The following is an 18,942-nucleotide window of genomic DNA, read 5'->3' on the forward strand; positions in this document are numbered from 1 at the left end:
TAACGTCAGAGGTTTTTTGTGTTTAACTCAGGACTCTAAGACCCCAAGCTTCTGCTTCAAGTTCACTTCTGCTAAGGTTTGCTTTTGTTTTCAGAAGGCTTTCACCAATTGGAAGTATCCATGTTTGACCACTTTCAGTGCACCCCTGTTCATAATTAGTGAGATGGGGCCTTTACCTTTCGTTTCCAGAAATGTGTAAATGACCTGTCTAAATTCAGATTTGTGCACTGGGTCAATAAGCACCCTTAGATTTGGGATCCCCTTGGCCGGTGGTGACGATCGCCGAACTTCCAGATAAGTCCTACATCTGCATGATCTGACAAAGAAATGGTACCCATATATGTCTCTTCCCCCACCACGCCCAGGGGAGATGAAAAAAGGAGTCACTATATGGGTAAGATTTATGCACATGGGAGAGGAAAGTGAAATTGCGTTTCTTTCCTTACAGTGCTTTCTGTATGTCCACTAATCCCATACCTCAGTCAGTTTCATGCAGGCCTCTACTTAACATGCAAGATGGGTCATATCATTTGCTGGACCTATCCAAGACAGCATTGTAGACCAAAGTCACCCCAAGGACCTCATTCCCTTCCACTATGTCACCTGTTGTTTCTAAGAGAGAAAATACCAGATTCCTGCCCAGCAATAGAAGTTGATGTGTTGACTGCTGTAAACGTTCTCCCCACACTATAGGCACGATAACTACACTAAGCCTACCATTAGGATCTCTCATCTTCTAAATGATAATGTTATAATAAGACAGAGTCGCTAAACAGATGACCACACCTGTTACATTTTATGGGGCAGATGTGTGGCACTGTATTTGGAAAACTTTGTGACATCAGCAAAACTGACCTCGATAGATGTGTTTCATAAATAAAATCAACCTCTGATTCTAGCAACCTGAGATACTGTCACTGGCTAGTAGTGCATTTGGTTGGAGAGTTGAGGCCTCTTATGTTTAACGAAGTAAAGCACATTATCATGCACAACCTTCCTTGATGCTAAAAACATCCTGGGGGTTTCGATGAAGGCTCCTTTCTGGGCATTTTGGAAACTTCCCCATGCCCTCGGACTCCCCCCTCCTTTGACCACAACAGAAAGAAACAGAATTAAGTGAAGTACTAACAGTAACAAAACAGACTCAAATCTTTAGCCCACTACCTATATTATTGGGGCGGGGATATCATTAGCAACAAAAGATATCACTTTGACTCCGAGAGCATGAAGAGTGTGTATCAGGTAAATACAAAAATATGAAGAGTGCAAAAGCAAAACGAGACTAATGATGTTTGAGTAATCTTCAGTAGCGATGAACAACCAGGTAGGTGATGTGGGACAAAAGGTCCCAGAAAATACACTCCTCCCTCAATATAATGAATAATGAAATCAGGCTTTAGGGGCCTTTTTGCCATGACCGAATCCAGGATGGTTTATGTGAAGTATGCATGAGGGATGGGGACATGCCAATCATATCATTCGAGCTCTTTAGAGGCTCCCCTAGGACGTGTCCCTAAGGTTTTCTTTTGATGGATGATCTGCGGTGGTGATGATTTACAACCCTCTGTACCATCCTCCATTGAGTCTTGTGTATCATCTTGTAGGGGATCCACATAGTCTTCCCTTCTTAGTCCCAGTATTTTCAGTCTATTTTCCATGGCAGTTACAGCCACCTCTCTGCCTGCCCACTGAAGCTGACGGCCAGTCACAGCTTTTAGCAGTAAGCACTGCAATCCTGGGCTTAAACAGTTTCTCTTGAGCAGGGTGGTGTCTGAGAGATCTTGATTTGATTTGATTTAATTTAATTAATTTATAAAGTGTCTAAATCACCCTGACGGGGGTAGATCAGCTCTGCTGGGGAATGGAAATAAACCAGAGGGAATTTGTTGCAGAAGAACATTGTTTTAAGTACCGTCCTCAAAAGATGTTCCGAACACTTCAGGTGGTGTTGAGTTAGTTGATTCCAGTAGTGGGGAGCTAGGTAGAAGGCTTTACCCCCAGTACGTGTTTTCCTTAAACAGGGAGAAACCAGGAGGGATTTCCCTCCAGAGCGTAAAGATCTGCTCGATTGGTAAGGGATATGTTTTTCTATCAAATAACTGGGTCCTCTGCCGTTCAGAGCTTTATGTACTATATAGCAGATCTTGAACTTTACTCTCTTATGTATGGGAAGCCAGTGCAGTACTCGCTAAAGGGGATGACAAGCCGATCTGGCTGGCATGTTCTGATCCAGTCGAGCTGCTGAATCCTGCACCACTTGGAGTCTATTCAATGAAGAATCATTTGCCGCAGCCAGCCGACTGATCACCAGCACCTGAATGAGAGTTTTTTGCACAGAGAGTGGGATTAGAGGAAATACTCTACGCAAAAGACTCATCACATGAAAACTGGTGCCAGTGGTAGCCACTACCTGATCTTTCATAGTGAGAGTCTGATCCAATCGGACATCCACATTTTTTACCACTGTCTTAGGAACAGGTGCTATACCCAACTCAAGAGGCCACCACTGTGGAGACCAGAGCGATTGGGCATTGCCAAAGAACATAATCTCAGTCTTACCAGCATTCAGCTGGAGAAAGTTGTCCCAAGATGAGATTGCTTTTATGCCTTCCTCGAAGCGGGATTGAGTGGTTGTAATTCTTTTATCAAGTGATAAGAGAAGCTGGGTGTCATTTACATATGAAATCGGAATAAATCCGAGCTCTCTGATAATTTTTTCCACGGGTGCCACATAAACGTTGAACAATGTGGGGCTAAGACAAGAACCCTGTGGCACTCCTTTATTAAGCTCAAAGGTGCGAGAGTGCAAAGGTCACAGATTAATGGTCTGTGTGTGTGGAGACGAAAAGCTCGAAAACCAAGTAGAGCTCGACCACAGAACCCTATTTCCTTCAATCTTTGGAGTAGTATACGATGGGATACTATGTCGAAAGTTGCTGATAAATCCAACAACACCAACAAAAGTCGCCTAGTTGTTGTCAAGAGAATGTCTGATATAATCTGTTGCTGATATCAATGCAGATTCAGTACTGTACATAGGTCTAAAACCAGTCTGAGAAGGGTCCACGCATCCAGTAGATGCTATGTATTCTGTAAATTGTTTGTTAATGTAACTTTCTAGAAGTTTACTAATCAAAGGAAGAAGGGAAATGGGTCAATAGTTTGATAGATCCGATACCACGGAGTTCGTCTTCTTGCAAAATGGAATATCCTGTGCTGCTTTCCACACTGGTGGAAGTTGACCTTCACTCAATGATAGATTTAATATAGGGCAAACAGAAGGAGCATGTTTTTAGGATAACCAAGAGGAAATCCCAGCTGGTACTATATCCAAAGGTGACCCTAATTTGGCTGATTTCAGCATTTCCTCCATTGCATCCACCCCAAGTGGGGTAAACTTTTCTAAGAGGCAGGCATTGTCTGAATTGGATAGAGTGTGACTTGATGCTTCTCTCAAAACGTAATTAGCCCCAGGAAATTTATCATAGATCAGATTGATTCTTTCTTCAAAGTGGTTGGTGATAGCATCACATAGTGCTTTAAAAGGGGGGGGGGGGGTTGGTATACGCTTTCGGGTTGATGAAAGATTTAAGAACTTTATAGAGTTCTTTAGAAGAATTCCCTGCCTGGCTAAGTTGTGAGGCAATGTGGGCTTTTCAAGCTGTTTTTATATTCTTGTGATAAAGTGCTATGGTAATATTTTAGGTCTATTTCTTGTTCAGGTTGTGTGACTGACGACGACATTTCTCCAGTTTTTTTCAATTAGCATTCACCTTACACAATTCAGGTGAGTACCAAGCTACATGCGGTGTTTGTGTGTCTGTGGTGTCATTTTAAAGGTGAAGACTACTATAGCTAATTTTTGCGCACTATGATAGTCATCTAAACTTAAATTAATATCCCCCTGACTCCTGCATTGTGGGCGTCGTGAACTCTTTCATGAAGGCGTCCATAGTGATTTTACACCATTGTCTCCTGAAGCTATGAGAGGCATTGGTAGAGGGAATAACCTTTAGTACCCATGACCTGAAAATCAATATGGGAATGATTAGACCATACTACTGGGCGGGGGCCTTGGTGTGGATTTAAGGAGAGTTGGTCAGAGCATGTGGCCGGCCGAATGATAAGAACCATGGTTAATCTTTTTCAGGCCTAAGGTGGCCAAGTCTGAAAGGAGCTGAGCAGATTTTGTGTTACACGTTTTTTCTCTGTGTATGTTAAAATATCCCAATAGAACAAAAAGGTTAGAGGAGATAGCAATCCATTCCATCAATTTGAGGGTGAAATCGCAAAGGGGTCCTGGGGGGGAGGGCGATACACAAGGGCCCCTTTACAACAATCTTGGGGCGAGAGATCAATTCTGAAAATAAGAATCTCTATCTTTTCCTCCGAGTAATTATCAATTCTGGATACTTTCAAATAATCTTTATGAATAATGGCAGTACCTACATCCACTATGTCCTCCCTGTCAATCCTTTGAATGCAATAGTTCTCAGGAAGTGCCATAGTAATAGGAGTGGAGGAAGGTTTCAGCCATGTCTCAGTAAGGAATCCAAGATCAGGTATTTCTGAGGTAAGCAAGTCCCATATTTCCACAGCATGCCTGGCCAGGGATCTCACGTTGCTCATGAAACACTTCCAAACTTGAGCAGACTTAGAAGGGTGTAAGAAGGGAGAGGAGTTATATCACGGGTTGATTTCATGGCCACCCTGTCAGGGGCAGGCCTTAGTTCTGCCTTCTGCTTGAGTCTGAGACTTTGATAATGATAAAGGAGAAAGGTCTCGCAATAATGTGAAAGGCATCGACCATGCAGCATAAATTGTCCAAGCAAGAAGCCCTACCAGAAAGTCTAATACCTGCAAGTACATCAACCAAATGGGAGCATCTCGGCAAAATGTCAATATCGGGCGTAAAAGATGCAGGGGTCCTGGCGACGGCTGGGCGAGTGCAGACGAACTTCCCATTGGCACACCAGCGGCGCATCCTCTGTGCGCCAGCCGTGCCATATAGGGGCCAAGACAGCAGCTAGACTGCTGAATCCTGTAGCCCCAACCGATACCGGAAGTGAGAGTTTGCTCGTACTCGCTCGCGCCACTCAAACGGGAAACCCCACGGTGGAACAGAGAGCGGGTGAGACCTGGAACAGTTGAGAGCAGCAGCAACGATGTGGAACTAAAGGCAAGGGACTAAGTGGCAATGCTTGAGTAGACTAAAAGGTAAATATAGCTCTTTTAAAGTGCCAGTGCAATGGAAATTCATAAAGCATAAAAATTCACGAAAATGTAATTAAAAGATCGCTACTAGCCTGTGCGTCTGCACTGTCAGCAATACTGTCAGCAAGTGAATTTTGGCTGGTTCTCTTGCTTCCTCTATAAACTGCTTTTTCAGAGTGTAATAGAACATCCATACCAGGAAGAACAGGATTTTTGGCAGCTACCATCGATTTACAATTAATATGGCACATTTTGGTTTCAGTTAGCTCGCAGGTGCAGTGTTACTTTGTAAACAAGGCTGCCTTAAGATGCCTTCTCCAAACCTGAAGTTCAAAACCACATTTTTGAATACGCCCTTCAACCGAAAGCTATTGTTGAAAAGCACAACAGTAATGCACTCCAGAGCATATAGACTGACATATATCCCGATAGATCCTTTTGTGCCATGCTGCAGTGATGTTGTGAGCTCTTTAGAGGTGCTAGAGACGTATTGTGGTGATTATCTGAACTGCCGGTTCCATCCATATTAACTGCAACAATCGCAATAGCAGGAACATGTTTACATTTGCACAACAACAACTAGCTTGTAGAGCACCACCAGCAGAATCCTATAACAAAACACAATCCAAATGTAGAGGGGCAAGTCGCCTGAATTGCAGAAGACAGGACGTCTTCTCGTTATACTCCCCGACACTGTTTACAACTGTTTGTATCTACTGGAGAGTTGGCCTCCAAGGTGGAAGGATATTTGCTTTCTGTCAAGGGTGGGTGCTAGTCACATTGGACAAATGGGTATTGGCTCTACATCAGTTCAAGTACACTCTGGAGTTTCTCCAGCTCTTTCTACACGCACCGTCACTCAAGATGAAGCATCAGCATCTGCGCTTGCTAAAGCTAAAATCCTTATCCTATGGAAAAGAGCCATGAAAAAAAATCACTGGAATGTAGGCTTTTCCTCCAATGTTTTCACATCAAACGGAAAAGATCAGGAGAATGGAGACTCCTCCTAAACCTGCATTATTTCACTGTCTTCCTAATAAAACAGTTGCTTGCATGGTTACCTTGCAGATAGTGTTGCAGCTTCTGACGAAGAAAGAATCTGTGCTTCCAAGATTCCTATTTCCACATACATTCAGGTACGAGGTGGCCCTTTGCCATTATCATTTCAAATTGTTCCCTTTTGGCCTCCAATCTCCTCATAAAATATTATTGAAATATATGACCCAGTAGTGGCGCTTCTTTAGTTCTTTGATCATCAGGTATACCCATGTGGGTGGGCCCGCAGCTGTGTAGGGCCTTGTAGATATGGGCCAGGAGCTTGACCTGGCATCTTTTCTGTACAGGAAGTTAGTGGAGTTCCCTGTGGTAGGAGGTGATGTGGGTTCATCTAGGGATATACCGGACGTGTCTGGCTACAGCATTCTGTATGGTCTGTAGTCATCGGAGGAGGTGAGCTGTGATCCCTGCGTAGAGAGCATTGGGTAGTCCAGTGGGCTGGAGATGAGGGCTTGGGTGATGATTCTCCTTGAGCTTTGGGTAGCCATTTGAATATCTTACAAAGCATGCTGAGGATGAAGAAGCACGAGGAGGATGCAGAGTTGACATGAGTGGTCATGGTTATTGAAGTAGCTTGGGTTCTCTTCATTATTCAACTTTTACAGTTAGCTTGTTGTCTAGGTTCCTAACGTGGTCTGTAGTAGTTGGAGTAGGTCTGAGTTCTGAGGGCCACCAGGATATGTTTCATAGGTAGGCAGCTTTTGTTTCTAAAAATTAGAATCTGTCTTGTCCGTGTTGAGCTCCAGGCAGTTGTCCTTAATCCAGTTGGTGACGCCTGTCATGCAGTTATGGAAGTTGGTCTTGGTGGTATCTTCCGGGAGGGAGATGATTTGTGTGTCCTCTGCATAGGAAATTATGTTGAGTCAATGGGTTTTGTTGATGCCAGGCAGAGGTGTCGTATAAGTATTGAAGAGGGTGGGGCTGAGTGAGGATCCTTGACGTACGCCACATATGATTTCCTCAGTTGCAGAGGTGAAGGTCTGCTTTTTGCATTCTTCCATTGAGGAAAGAGGCAATCCATCAGACAGCGGCTCCTTGGATGCCTATGTTGTGCAGGCTTGTGATGAGTCTGTGGTAGGAGACTATATCGAAAGCTCCTGAGTGGTCTCGGAAGATCAGAGCCGCAGTCCCTCTTTGGTCAAGTAGGGCCTGGGTGCCATTGGTAGCCGCGATGAGGGCAGTCTTGGTGCTGTGGTTGCTGTGGAATGCGGATTGGGAGGAGTTGAGGAGGACGTTTGCATTCCAGACGTGAGGAGGGTTGATAGTTGATGAGTTTTTCTAATACTTTCTCTGGGAGCAGGGAGATCAGTCAGTAGTACTTGAGTTCTCTGGGGTCTTCCAATGGTTTCTTTAGTAGGGCGTTGACTTCTTTCATCAAAATCGAGGGCACATTGTCACAGATCAAATCCTCATAAAAAGAGTCCCGGTAGATCTCTATGTAGTTCATGTAGCTCTGACTTAGTTTCCTCCTTTGATCAACGTAGGCTTAATTCTATGTCAGGACCGGAGGCTTCAGATTATGCTATATCTTCCTTCGCTTTATTAACATAAAGAAACCACAGCAGCTCAGGAAAAGATATAATAAGAACACAAGATGCTTTAAACATAAAGCATTGACGTAATGTTCAACAAAAAATCAACAACAACTCCCAAGAGTCTCTTTGCTTATAATCATAGTCCACAGTCCTTTGTCTCTGTCCATCGTCCCTATATAACCGGACTTCCCATCATCTTCCTCCTCTTTCTTCGCTGCTCCCGCAGCCAGATAAGTGCTTTTCTATTTTGTCTTCTTTTATTGTGATTGACTGTCTTGCGGTCTTTGGGGACTCCTTGCATGGTTTATTCCCTTTCCGAGTCCCTGGTTGCGGGAACGTTCTGTCGTTCCTACGCGACTTTATTCCCACTTGTGTGCGGTGTGTACATAGACCGCAAGGGGGCGGCCTGTCGCCTCGCCGACCCTCCGGCGCGCCTCCGCAGTACGAGGAGCCGCGCCGTGGGGTCTGCTTGCGCAGGGGCCGACCCTCGCGTACCCCTCTGACACCTGGTGATCCGGGTCTGTACTTTCACAATTTTGACGCCCTCTGGGGTCTGTATAGCGGTTTTGACCGCGTGAATCGCCTTCGGGCGAGATCTGTGCACCTCTTTAACAGTGTGTGGCCTAGCGCGCTTGAGGGGTACGTAGACCCGGTCCCGGCGAGGAGGGTCTGCGCGCTTGGGGGTTGGTGCAGCCCACCTGCCACGTCAGCTGGCCCAAAACGTGATCGCAGCCGCTGGGCCTGCCCACATTCGAGAACTTTCTCGGTTGCCGCCCTCTTGGGTGCCCCGCATTTGCCCCTTGGTTCCGAGATGGAAGGGGAGTACGAGGAGGAGGCCTGCCCCTATCTGCAGGATGATGAGTTTTACCAAGCGGTGGACAACTCCATCTATCGTTGTGTGACGGAGGTGGTAGGGCCCATGGAGGACCGCCTTTCGGCCCGCATCGTGGAGGAGTGTGCGAAGCTGGCAGCGGCGCAGGTGCCGCCGTCCCCCGAACTCCCGGGGACGTCCGGCGGGCTGCCGCCCGCTCCGAAGAGACCCCGAGGTGAAGGGCCTTCATCGGAGGCCCAAGGCGTGGGTAAGGGCGCTTTCGAGCGTCTTCGTGACGCCTTCCTGGCCAAGGCGACGGCGGTGCCTCCGACGCCCTTGGTGGAACCTGGCACTTCGGGCGGCCTGTCGACGGCGCCCGCCTCCCCGATCTACGACTCTCCGGACACGGATGACGACGGGGAGTCGACCCGTTCTTGGCTCCCGGTGCCTTCAGGGAAGGAGATGCCCCGAGATGAGTCGGGCATGCTGGACCCGGACGAGATCGTCCACCCCCGATCCGCGGCCTGGGCCCCGGGGGAGACGGTGGCGAAGTTTGTCGCGGGCAGGTTGCGCAAGCCCCTGGAGAAGGAGGCGAGGGGTTGCCTGCGCGGGGAATGCCCTCGGCCTACTTTGGAGGGGAAAGTGGCCATGACACCAGAATTGGACCCCAAGATGGCCACCTTCCTGGCGAAATTCATGAAGGACCCCAGGAAGGGGATCGACCGGTCCTGGCGGGCCTGCCAGGACAAGCTGTTGGATGCGGTCGGGCCCGCCACGAAGATCCTCGATATGGCGGAGGAGGCTCGAGCGAATGGCACCGCCATTTCACCGGAGGTGCTCTCCAACTGGGCCCAGAGGGTGATCGTATTCTTGGGCAACGCCAACTGTGCTCTGTCCACGGAGCGGCGGCGGTCGCTCCTTATCAAGCTGGACCCGAAGCTGGGGGACCTGGCCTCGTCGGAGGCAGGTGCCGTGGCCCAGGGTGGCCTCTTCGGTGAGCCTTTTATCCGCGAGCTTGGAAAGTTCGTGAACACGTTCACGTCGCTGGACAAGGCCCAGTCCAGCATCAAGAGGGTGTTCCACCAGCGTTTTTCTGGAGGGGCCGGTCGCCGCAGGGGCCGCGCGATCGGCCGTGGTCAGCAGACCAACAACCGTGGACAAGGCTCCGGAAGAGGTCAGTACCAGACCTCGGCCAACTACACCAATTTCTACCCCACGAGGGGACAGCGCTATGGTGGCAGAGGATTCAAGAAGAACTCCGGACAAGGAAATGCCCCCGGTGAGTGTACTTTGCTTGGATCAAGTTCCGATTGGGGGGCGGCTGGCAAGCTTTTACGGGGAGTGGGAATTGCTCACTACCGATGCTTGGGTTTTGCAAACTGTGAGAGGTTTCCATATAGAGTTTCACGACCAACCAACTCAGGTGAGGCCCCCGCGCCCGATGGTTTTCTCAGAATCCGACGCGCGATTGATAGACGGGGAGGTCTCGGACTTGCTGCGCAAGGGAGCCATCCGTCTATCAACGCGCCACCCACATGGGTTCCTCAGCAACGTCTTCCTGGTAGACAGGACGGATGGGGGCAAGAGGCCTGTGATCAATCTCAAGGAATTCAATGGGTGGTTGGTCTACCGTCACTTCAAGATGGAGGGGATCCACCTCCTTCGGGACGTGCTCCTCCCTCGGGATTGGATGGTGCGACTGGATCTCAAGGATGCCTACTTGGTCGTTCCCATCCACCCCCCTCATCGTCGTTTCCTACAATTCCTGTGGGACGGCAAGGTGTTCGAATTCACCGCCCTGCCGTTCGGTCTTTCTTCGGCCCCGTGGTGCTTCACGAAGGTCCTTCACCCGGTGGTGGAGTTTCTCAGAAGCCAGGGGGTCCGTATGATAGTATACCTAGACGACATCCTCCTCATGGGACAGTGCCCAGAGGTGCTGGCAGGACAGCTGCGTCAAGCTGTCGGCCTGCTTCAGAGACTGGGGTTCGTTGTCAACGGCTCCAAGTCGGTCTTGGTTCCCACTCAGCAGATCACCTTTTTAGGTTTCGTGGTGGACTCGGTACAGGCGGTCTTGAGCCTACCGGGTCGGAAGGTCGCAAAGATACGACACCTGCTTCGGCAGACGATCGCGAGGGATCGTACGTCACTGCGCCATGTCGCCAAGGTGGTGGGTCTTCTATCGTCCTCCATCCAGGCGATTTTCCCAGGCCCGCTGCACTACAGGGCTCTTCAGCGCCTGAAGGCGCAGCATTTGCGCCGTGGGATGTGTTACGACCAGTGGGTTCCCCTCACGGACGAAGTGAAGGAGGAGATGTCATGGTGGCTGTCTCACATGGAGGCATGGAATGGGCGAGCGATCTTCGGGTCGGCTCCGGACTTGATCATAGAGTCCGACGCAAGCAGGTCGGGCTGGGGCGCCCGGTGCGGGGATTTTTCCACCGGCGGCGCCTGGTCGTCAGCAGAACAACAATTGCATATCAATTGTTTGGAGCTCCTTGCGGGCTCCTTCGCGGTTCGCTGTTGGACCAAGGATTCGGTCAAGGCTTGTGTCCTGCTACGGATGGACAATATTTCGGCGGTCCGATATGTGAACCACCTGGGAGGTCCTCGGTCCCGCGCTTTGGCGGATCTAGCGAAGGACTTCTGGGATTATTGCCTGTCTCGTCACATTGCGGTGACGGCAGAGTATCTGCCAGGCCAGTCCAATCAAGTAGCGGATTGGCACTCTCGACATCTCAGGGATGCCAGCCAGTGGAAACTGGATCCGGGAGTCTTCCGGTGGCTACTTTCCCTTTGGGGCCCCTTCTCGGTGGACCTCTTCGCGTCCCGTCTCGACCACCAGCTGCCGCGGTTCTACAGCTGGAGGCCGGACCCTCTGGCGGAGGCCACGGACGCGCTCTTACAGGATTGGAGTCGGGAACAACCGTTTGCGTTTCCCCCGTTCTCCATGATCATGCGAACGGCGGCTCAAATACGCCGCCAGGGTGCGGACCTGGTGTTGGTTACACCGCTGTGGAGGTCTCAAGTATGGTTTCCGGTTCTTCTGGAACTTTCCTGGGATTTTCCAATCCTACTCCACCTGTTTCCTCTGCTCCTGACGAGCCCGGATCAGGAACCTCACCCTCTCGTCGTGCAGAACACTCTCCGCCTCGTGGCGTGGAGGCTCTCAGGAGACGCTGGACGCTCCCGGGCCTTTCGGGGTCAGCTGAGCACTTGCTCTCCAAAGCATGGGCCGATAGTACGACGAAGCGTTACAGATCCGCTTGGCTTAAGTGGATGCGTTGGTGTTTACGAAGGGATCTGGATCCCGTGGTCGCAGGCCTCGTTCCCGTGCTGAATTTTCTAGCGCATTTGGCCGACAAGGGTCTAGCGTATAGGACGATCAATGCTATTCGTTCGGCGATTTCTGCTGGCCATGATAACATCGATGGCCATCCGGTAGGGGAACATCCTTTTGTGTGCCGGCTTCTGCGAGCTGTTCGTCTCGCGCTGCCGCCAGAGCCCAGGTACTCCGTCCTTTGGGACGTCAATTTGGTTCTGAATTTGTTCCTGTCGTGGCCGGCCAATTCCTATCTGTCTCTTAAAGAGCTGTCGGCGAAGTTAGCCATGTTGTTATGTCTGGTCTCTTGTAGGCGCGTCTCGGACGTGCGCGCGCTGGATGTTTCTGCACGCCTTTTTTCCCCGGATGGGGTTACCTTTACGGTGGGCCGACGCACTAAGACGTCGTCGCGTTCCATTTCTTATCCAGCCTTTACTGACACTCCTAAGTTGTGTGTCGTGCAATGCCTCAAAGCTTATGAGGACCTGACCTTGGATCTGCGCCCTCCGGGCGAGCGTCAGTTGTTGATTGCCCTGCGGAAGCCACACAAAGCTGTCTCTTCCCCCACTATTGCTCGGTGGGTGCGTTGGGTCATGCAGGAAGCGGGCATCAATACTTCTCTCTTTGGAGCACACTCCGCCAGGGGAGCCATGGCCTCTAAGGCATTCTCGGTGGGTGCTCGTCTGGAGGACCTTATGCGAGCTGCGGACTGGTCCTCGGATTCCACCTTCAAGAGGTTTTATTTTAAGCCGGTGGTGGATTTGGCTCAGTTGGTGGTAAGTAAGCTTTAAACTAGCATAATCTGAAGCCTCCGGTCCTGACATAGAATCGAAATTTGCCTAGCTTACGTAACGGTAAGTTTCAATTCTATTAAGGACACGGAGGCGAGGATTATCCCACCCGGACTACAGTGGTGTCTCTACCCACCCGTATGGCAGTAAGTAAAGCGTTTTCCTTTACGTTGTCAGTACTGTGTTGTTCTCTGCATGCTCCTCGCCTTGTTGTCGCGTTTCCTGGGCCACCTCGCTGATGCTGTTCCTTTTTTGGCAGGCAACGACGGTGCTAAACAGGACCAATGAGGCTTAAGCGTGATCTGCGCGAAGAAAGAGGAGGAAGATGATGGGAAGTCCGGTTATATAGGGACGATGGACAGAGACAAAGGACTGTGGACTATGATTATAAGCAAAGAGACTCTTGGGAGTTGTTGTTGATTTTTTGTTGAACGTTACGTCAATGCTTTATGTTTAAAGCATCTTGTGTTCTTATTATATCTTTTCCTGAGCTGCTGTGGTTTCTTTATGTTAATAAAGCGAAGGAAGATATAGCATAATCCTCGCCTCCGTGTCCTTAATAGAATTGAAACTTACCGTTACGTAAGCTAGGCAAATTTCGATTCTTATTCGGAGAGACAATCCAACAACAATGTAGGATGTACAATATACTAACCTTGTACCCTCACCTTCAGCCCCCCTCGCAAGAAATCTCAGAATCATGCTGAACGACAAGCTCGATGTAAGCAAAATTACCTCTGCCTCCTTCCACAGCCGCCACGAAAAATCTTCAAGTGGCTTCCAACACCTGGAAAACGGTCATACAGGCCTTGAACACCAGAGACTTGATTATGGCAACACACCCTACGCATGAATCACTAAGAAACTTCTGAACAGGCTCCAGACTATCCAAAAGGCAGCAGCAAATCTCATTCTAAACCTACCTTGTCCCACCCACATCTTCCCAAAATTCAGAACTGCACTGGCTCCCAGTCCATAAACACACCCAATTCAAACTGCTCACACACACATTCAAAGCACTACACACACCAGCCCTGAACATACACTTCTACACACCTCCCAGGCAACTCTACTCAGCTGGACTCACTTGTATGCATACCCCTCATCCGCCAAACCACAGCAGGCGCCGCTCCTTCTCATACCTCTCCTTCACAGCATGAAACCACGTCCCTCACCACACCATAGCCTCCTTTTGGCTTCTTGAGTTCTGCAAGAAGCTGAAGATCTGGCTCTTCGATTAACCTCACCAGGAGACAGCTGCCCATCACCTGCAAGGTGCCTGAATACCGTCACGAGCTATTAAGGCGATATATAAATACACAAAACATAACATACAAAATGACCTAGCAATCGGAATGAGATCTAAAGACGCACATATCGTCGGCCTAGACCACACATTTAACTCTGGTGTAACATAAGACAGTTCTTCAGATAGCATCGCAAATATATTTAACTGCTTTTCCCAACAGTACTGGTCAGGGGTAAACCAAACAAACACAAATTTAAAATACCCCTAAGCCTCTCATCTTCACGAAACAAATGGCATGATCCCTTGCTTTTTTTGCCATGCGCTGATAATTTCAGAAATGAAGTGGAATGTTTTTTCCACTGTGGTTGGTGAAACCACTACCTGTCAAGAGGCCTGAAACACTGTACAATATGATTATTGGGTTCTGTCAGCAGTTCTGAGTAATCCGTCAATGTGGTATACTGATCTGTCCTTATTGGGGCGCATCTTAAAACTGGTCTTGTGAGCAAGAAAAGTTTCACCGAGACTTGGAACTGAAAAAACAAGTAACCAAATTGAAAGTCCTTCTCACTCACTCGTGCACAGTGATAATACAATATCAGTGACCAAGCTGAATACTGATTTTAACTTAACTCTCAAGAGCACAAGTCAAGCAGGATGGTTCTAGTACCTTTCTGTTACTTTTTAGATCTGCATTTCCATAGGAGCATTATTTGACATGCTGTGCTAAAGTGCAGCCCAACTTAAGCCTTCTAATGCAGCAACGTCTGACTTCATGTACTGAATGTCCTTTTCATGAAAACACTGCTTTTTTACACGCAAACTAAATGTAATTCTCATCAAAATTAAATTCACTGTTATTGTTTTTACTTTTAGAATGATCTGCCTGATGGACTAAATAAAACCCGCCTACAAGCCTTGTTGAAAGGATTTGGAGAATATCCAACTAAGTACAGGTAATCATTTTAGTTTCCCTTGTTTAGTGTAGAAAGCCGATTGAACAAGCATTGGAAAAGCCAAACGTCTCATTTTTCCACTGCTTATTGCTAGAGCTTGAGCTTGTGCTCTACAACTGTACCAAAGTAGTCGGTAGGGAGATCGCTTCCCTGCCTTTAAAGAATAAGAGAAGAGTTGTTACACTAGTAAAATATCTGTCTCGCAAATGACTACAGTCAAGGAAGCACTACCCAGGCCAGCAGCAGAACAAGTTCACATGAGAACCTTCAGTTGAGATGAGGTATCCTGGACCCCAGAATCGAAAGTGCTCAATTTTAATTGTGTACATTGGATCTCAAGCTGCTCAAAACAGTCTCGTCTTTCATATAGTGAACCAAACATGCTTATGAAGTTGAACCTGATTTGCCGTTATATTCAGAGGTAGACATTATTATTCCTGAAAGGTAATTTTACATTTATTAAATGTTGTATGCCCACGCAAGTAATAAAATAAAGTAAATATATTTCAAGAATAGTTTTGTAGCGAAACAAGCATATCCATTTAAATATTATAAACTGCACATTGATGCTGCTGGGAATTAATGATGCTTATATGCGAACTGGGTGTGAATTGAAATGAAGAAAAACACCCTTACGCACTTTTCAGAAATATTCTTTAAATAATTGGAAATGAACATTCCTGTGCATCACACTTTATTTGCCTTTTTTTTTTATAATGCTAAATATCCTTCTCTTTTTAAGTTGAAAGGGTGTGGGTGCATCCTCCTTTTAAGGCACCTTACCTAGCTTCATATCAAATTCGCCTTTTCCCATGGGTGTAAGTTATGTTATTCAAAGTGACAGCTACATTTTTACGGCATCAGTAACTCTCTACACTACAGCCTGCTGAGCAGAATGCTCATCTAGAGCAGTACTCCAGACAGCACTCCACACCATGCCCAATAGAAACAGGAAGAGTACTTGGACAGCAGAGTACCTTTGAGTACCATATTTTTATTTTTTATTTTATTTTGAAGGTTTTATATAGCACTAGCTTCACCCGAGGGTATCGGAGCGCTTTACATCGGCATTGGTAGTACATAATAACAGTCTTGTCAGTTGAGCGAAACAGGTTGTAGGTGGTGAAACATCGCAGGACTCCCGCGTCTTGAGAAGTGCTTAAAACTGGATCTCTCTCGCTGGCAGGTCAGACTTATTTTGACCGCAGTGCGCTGATTTACTTGCTGCTGTACTGCTCGTTTTTAACTATTTTAATTACTTGTATCATCGCGCTCTTGCGCTGCCGACCTCTGGCTCCAGCCGCTATGTCTTTTCCTCGCTTCGGGGGAAATATCTAGTTTAGATTCTTACCTCGCACCATAATTGGATCTCACCGCGCATTTTGCGGGATTCAGGGCGCTTCAGGGCGTTCTAGGGCTCGTGGGAACATCGCGTCACGGCGATTTCGGCCGCCATCTTGGGTGAGGGAACCAGGTGAGTGCCGATTAGCGGGCGCCATCTTGGTTGGGGGGGCTAGTGCTTACATCGCAGTACTCCAGCGTGTACGGTTATATAAGATGCTTAACCATCAAGTGCGCAGCGCCGGCGCTCAGCGGTCCCGCCGCTGGCGCGCCGGAGGTAAGCCCGTTTGCGCCCGTTCGTGCACTGGTCACGACCAGCGCCGGCTACGCTGCCCCTCCTGACTCTACCCGCTTAGTATATTCTAGGGAGGAGCTCATGTGTTATGATCCGCGGCCCTCTCTGAATAGCAGGTTCGATATAAGCGGCATGGGGACGCGGTCATGCGGCTTGATTAATGTGAGATCTCTCAATAAACACCACGTGAAAATATCGCTCCTCAAAGAGATACATGAGTTAGATGTTCTCTTTATGATGGAGACGTGGACCAGGGTCGATAGCGAGGTGGCACCGGGCTACAAAATCAGACACAACCCTCGAGTAGGGAGCCGAGGGGGTGGAGTTGGTTTAATCTTCAGGGACTCCTTAGATCTTTCGTTATTGGAGATCAAGGCCGTGCGGGGCTTTGAACTTATGGGTTTTTCCCTGAAAGGGCAAGGAGGTGTGTTGCATTCCGGGCTGTTGTGCTATAAGCTCCCCGGAAATGCCCCGTCAGCTCTACATGAGCTGGTAGACCTCATTTACGATCTATCTAATGCCCATGCAAGACTATTAATTCTGGGGGACTTTAACCTCTGGCCTAATGGGCCTCTGGACTCAGCGTTTAGAGACCTTTGCCAGGCCTGTGATAATATACATCTACAACAGCTGGTGCTCTCCCAGACGCATCTGAAGGGTCACGCTCTTGATTTAGTCTTTGTGGCTAAGAATCAGGTCTCTATCAAGAATATCATTCCTCAATGTTGGACTGACCATGCCTTGGTTCTTTTCTCTCTATCTCTCCCCGCCATCACGCGTAGGCGTGATAAGATGGGAGTATTCAATCTTAATAGGCAGTGGTCCCGACTATTGAAGCAGTCTAGTCTTCCTTCTTTACTATCCGGTGGATTTATCTTGGGAGAAAGCGCGGATATGAGCTATTTACGCCTTACCGAGCTAATCACAGACACCTTGGATAAAGTGGCACCTTTACGGAAAGCAAGAGACAGGTCCAAACTTGCCATGCCGTGGTACTCTGAAGATCTTCTTCATCAGAAGCTGCGGTGCAAGCAGGCAGAGAGGGCTTGGCAAAAGCACTATTTAGAGCCTGATAAAGCTTGCTATAAACAGGCCCTTCAGTGCTATAAAGCACAGATCAAATGTGCCAAAGCCAAGTTCCTCGAGGAGACATTGATGCAGGCCACAAATAAATACCAAACCTTGTTTAAAATCGTCAAGGACTTGTCCCATCCGGCCAGTGTGGCCAATTGCATCCCTGCCTCTCAGTCTCTGTGTGACTCCTTGGCAGCGGCCTTAGAGGACAAGATTGCCACTATTTTGAGTGGGCTCTCTGTTCCTGCTTCCCCTTGTCCCCAGTTCCAGATGGACACGGCTCCTTTATTTATCTCTGGGACCCCGGAGATTATGAAGGACCAAGTTCGGAATAACAGTTTTCCCCTCCCTCTCTATGAGGAGTTCTGCCAATCGGCAAATGGTGATCTTCTGGATCTCCTATGGATCCTTTACCCCATAGATTGTGGAAGATGTTTCGAGAGGAACCGTTTCCGCCTCTGTTTTCCATCTGTTGTCAATCTCTCAACACAGCAACTGTCCCGGATAGTTGGAAACTTGCTGTGGTCTCTCCCCTCCTGAAGAAAGCAACATTGGATCCCTCTTGCTTGGGCAATTATCGACCAATCTTGTTGCTTCCATTCCCTATTAAGATCTTGGAAAGGTGGGTTACAAAACATCTGTCCAGCTTTTTGGAAACGCACTCCTGGCTGGACATGGCCCAGTTTGGCTTCAGGCCTGCCCACGGCACTGAATCTGCGTTAGTGGTCGTCCTTGACGATCTTCGTTCGCGGGTCGACCTAGGTCATGCAGCATTTTTAGTGCTGCTTGATATGTCGGCCGCGTTCGACACGGTCAACCATGATATTCTCATCAGCAGATTGGAAGAGGCCCGGGTGGCGGGCCTGGCCAGAGATTGGCTGGTCTCCTATCTTCGGGATCGACACCAAGTAGTGACTCTTCCGCCTTTTAAATCCAGCACAAAAAGAGTGGGGCAAGGGGTACCTCAGGGGTCGGCCATCAGTCCCATTTTGTTCAACCTTTATCTCCGCCCATTAGTTAAGCTGATTAAATCATTCGGTATCTCGGTCGTTAATTACACTGATGATACTCAGCTGATCTTTTCACTGAAGGGTAAAGAGGCTGTGTCCCATGAGATGTTTCATCGCTATATGACATCTACTGCGAACTGGCTGCGTACCAACTCCCTTCAGTTCAATGGCTCAAAAACGGAGGTGTTGCACTGCTCCCTGGATCGCATTTCTCAGCCTCTGCCGGTGGATTTTTGGCCTACTACCTTCCAGGGTACAGTTGCGGCAGCAGATTCCGCCCGCAGCCTAGGT

General features: G+C 48.4%; 1 protein-coding gene across 2 annotated transcripts in view; it reads left to right on the forward strand.

Annotated features, from left to right (window-relative positions):
- Window positions 1-18,942, forward strand: part of TBC1D31 (TBC1 domain family member 31) — a 696,792-nt gene that overhangs the window by 283,824 nt on the left and 394,026 nt on the right. For both annotated transcript variants that reach the window (XM_086966171.1, XM_086966170.1), the window contains exon 9: window positions 14,852-14,931. In XM_086966171.1, coding sequence (XP_086822297.1) covers window positions 14,852-14,931 — 80 coding nt within the window. The remainder of the gene's footprint in view (window positions 1-14,851; window positions 14,932-18,942) is intronic.

The sequence above is a fragment of the Lissotriton vulgaris genome, chromosome 4_1 (genome assembly GCF_964263255.1).
Source record: "Lissotriton vulgaris chromosome 4_1, aLisVul1.2, whole genome shotgun sequence".
Taxonomy (NCBI): Eukaryota; Metazoa; Chordata; class Amphibia; order Caudata; family Salamandridae; genus Lissotriton; species Lissotriton vulgaris.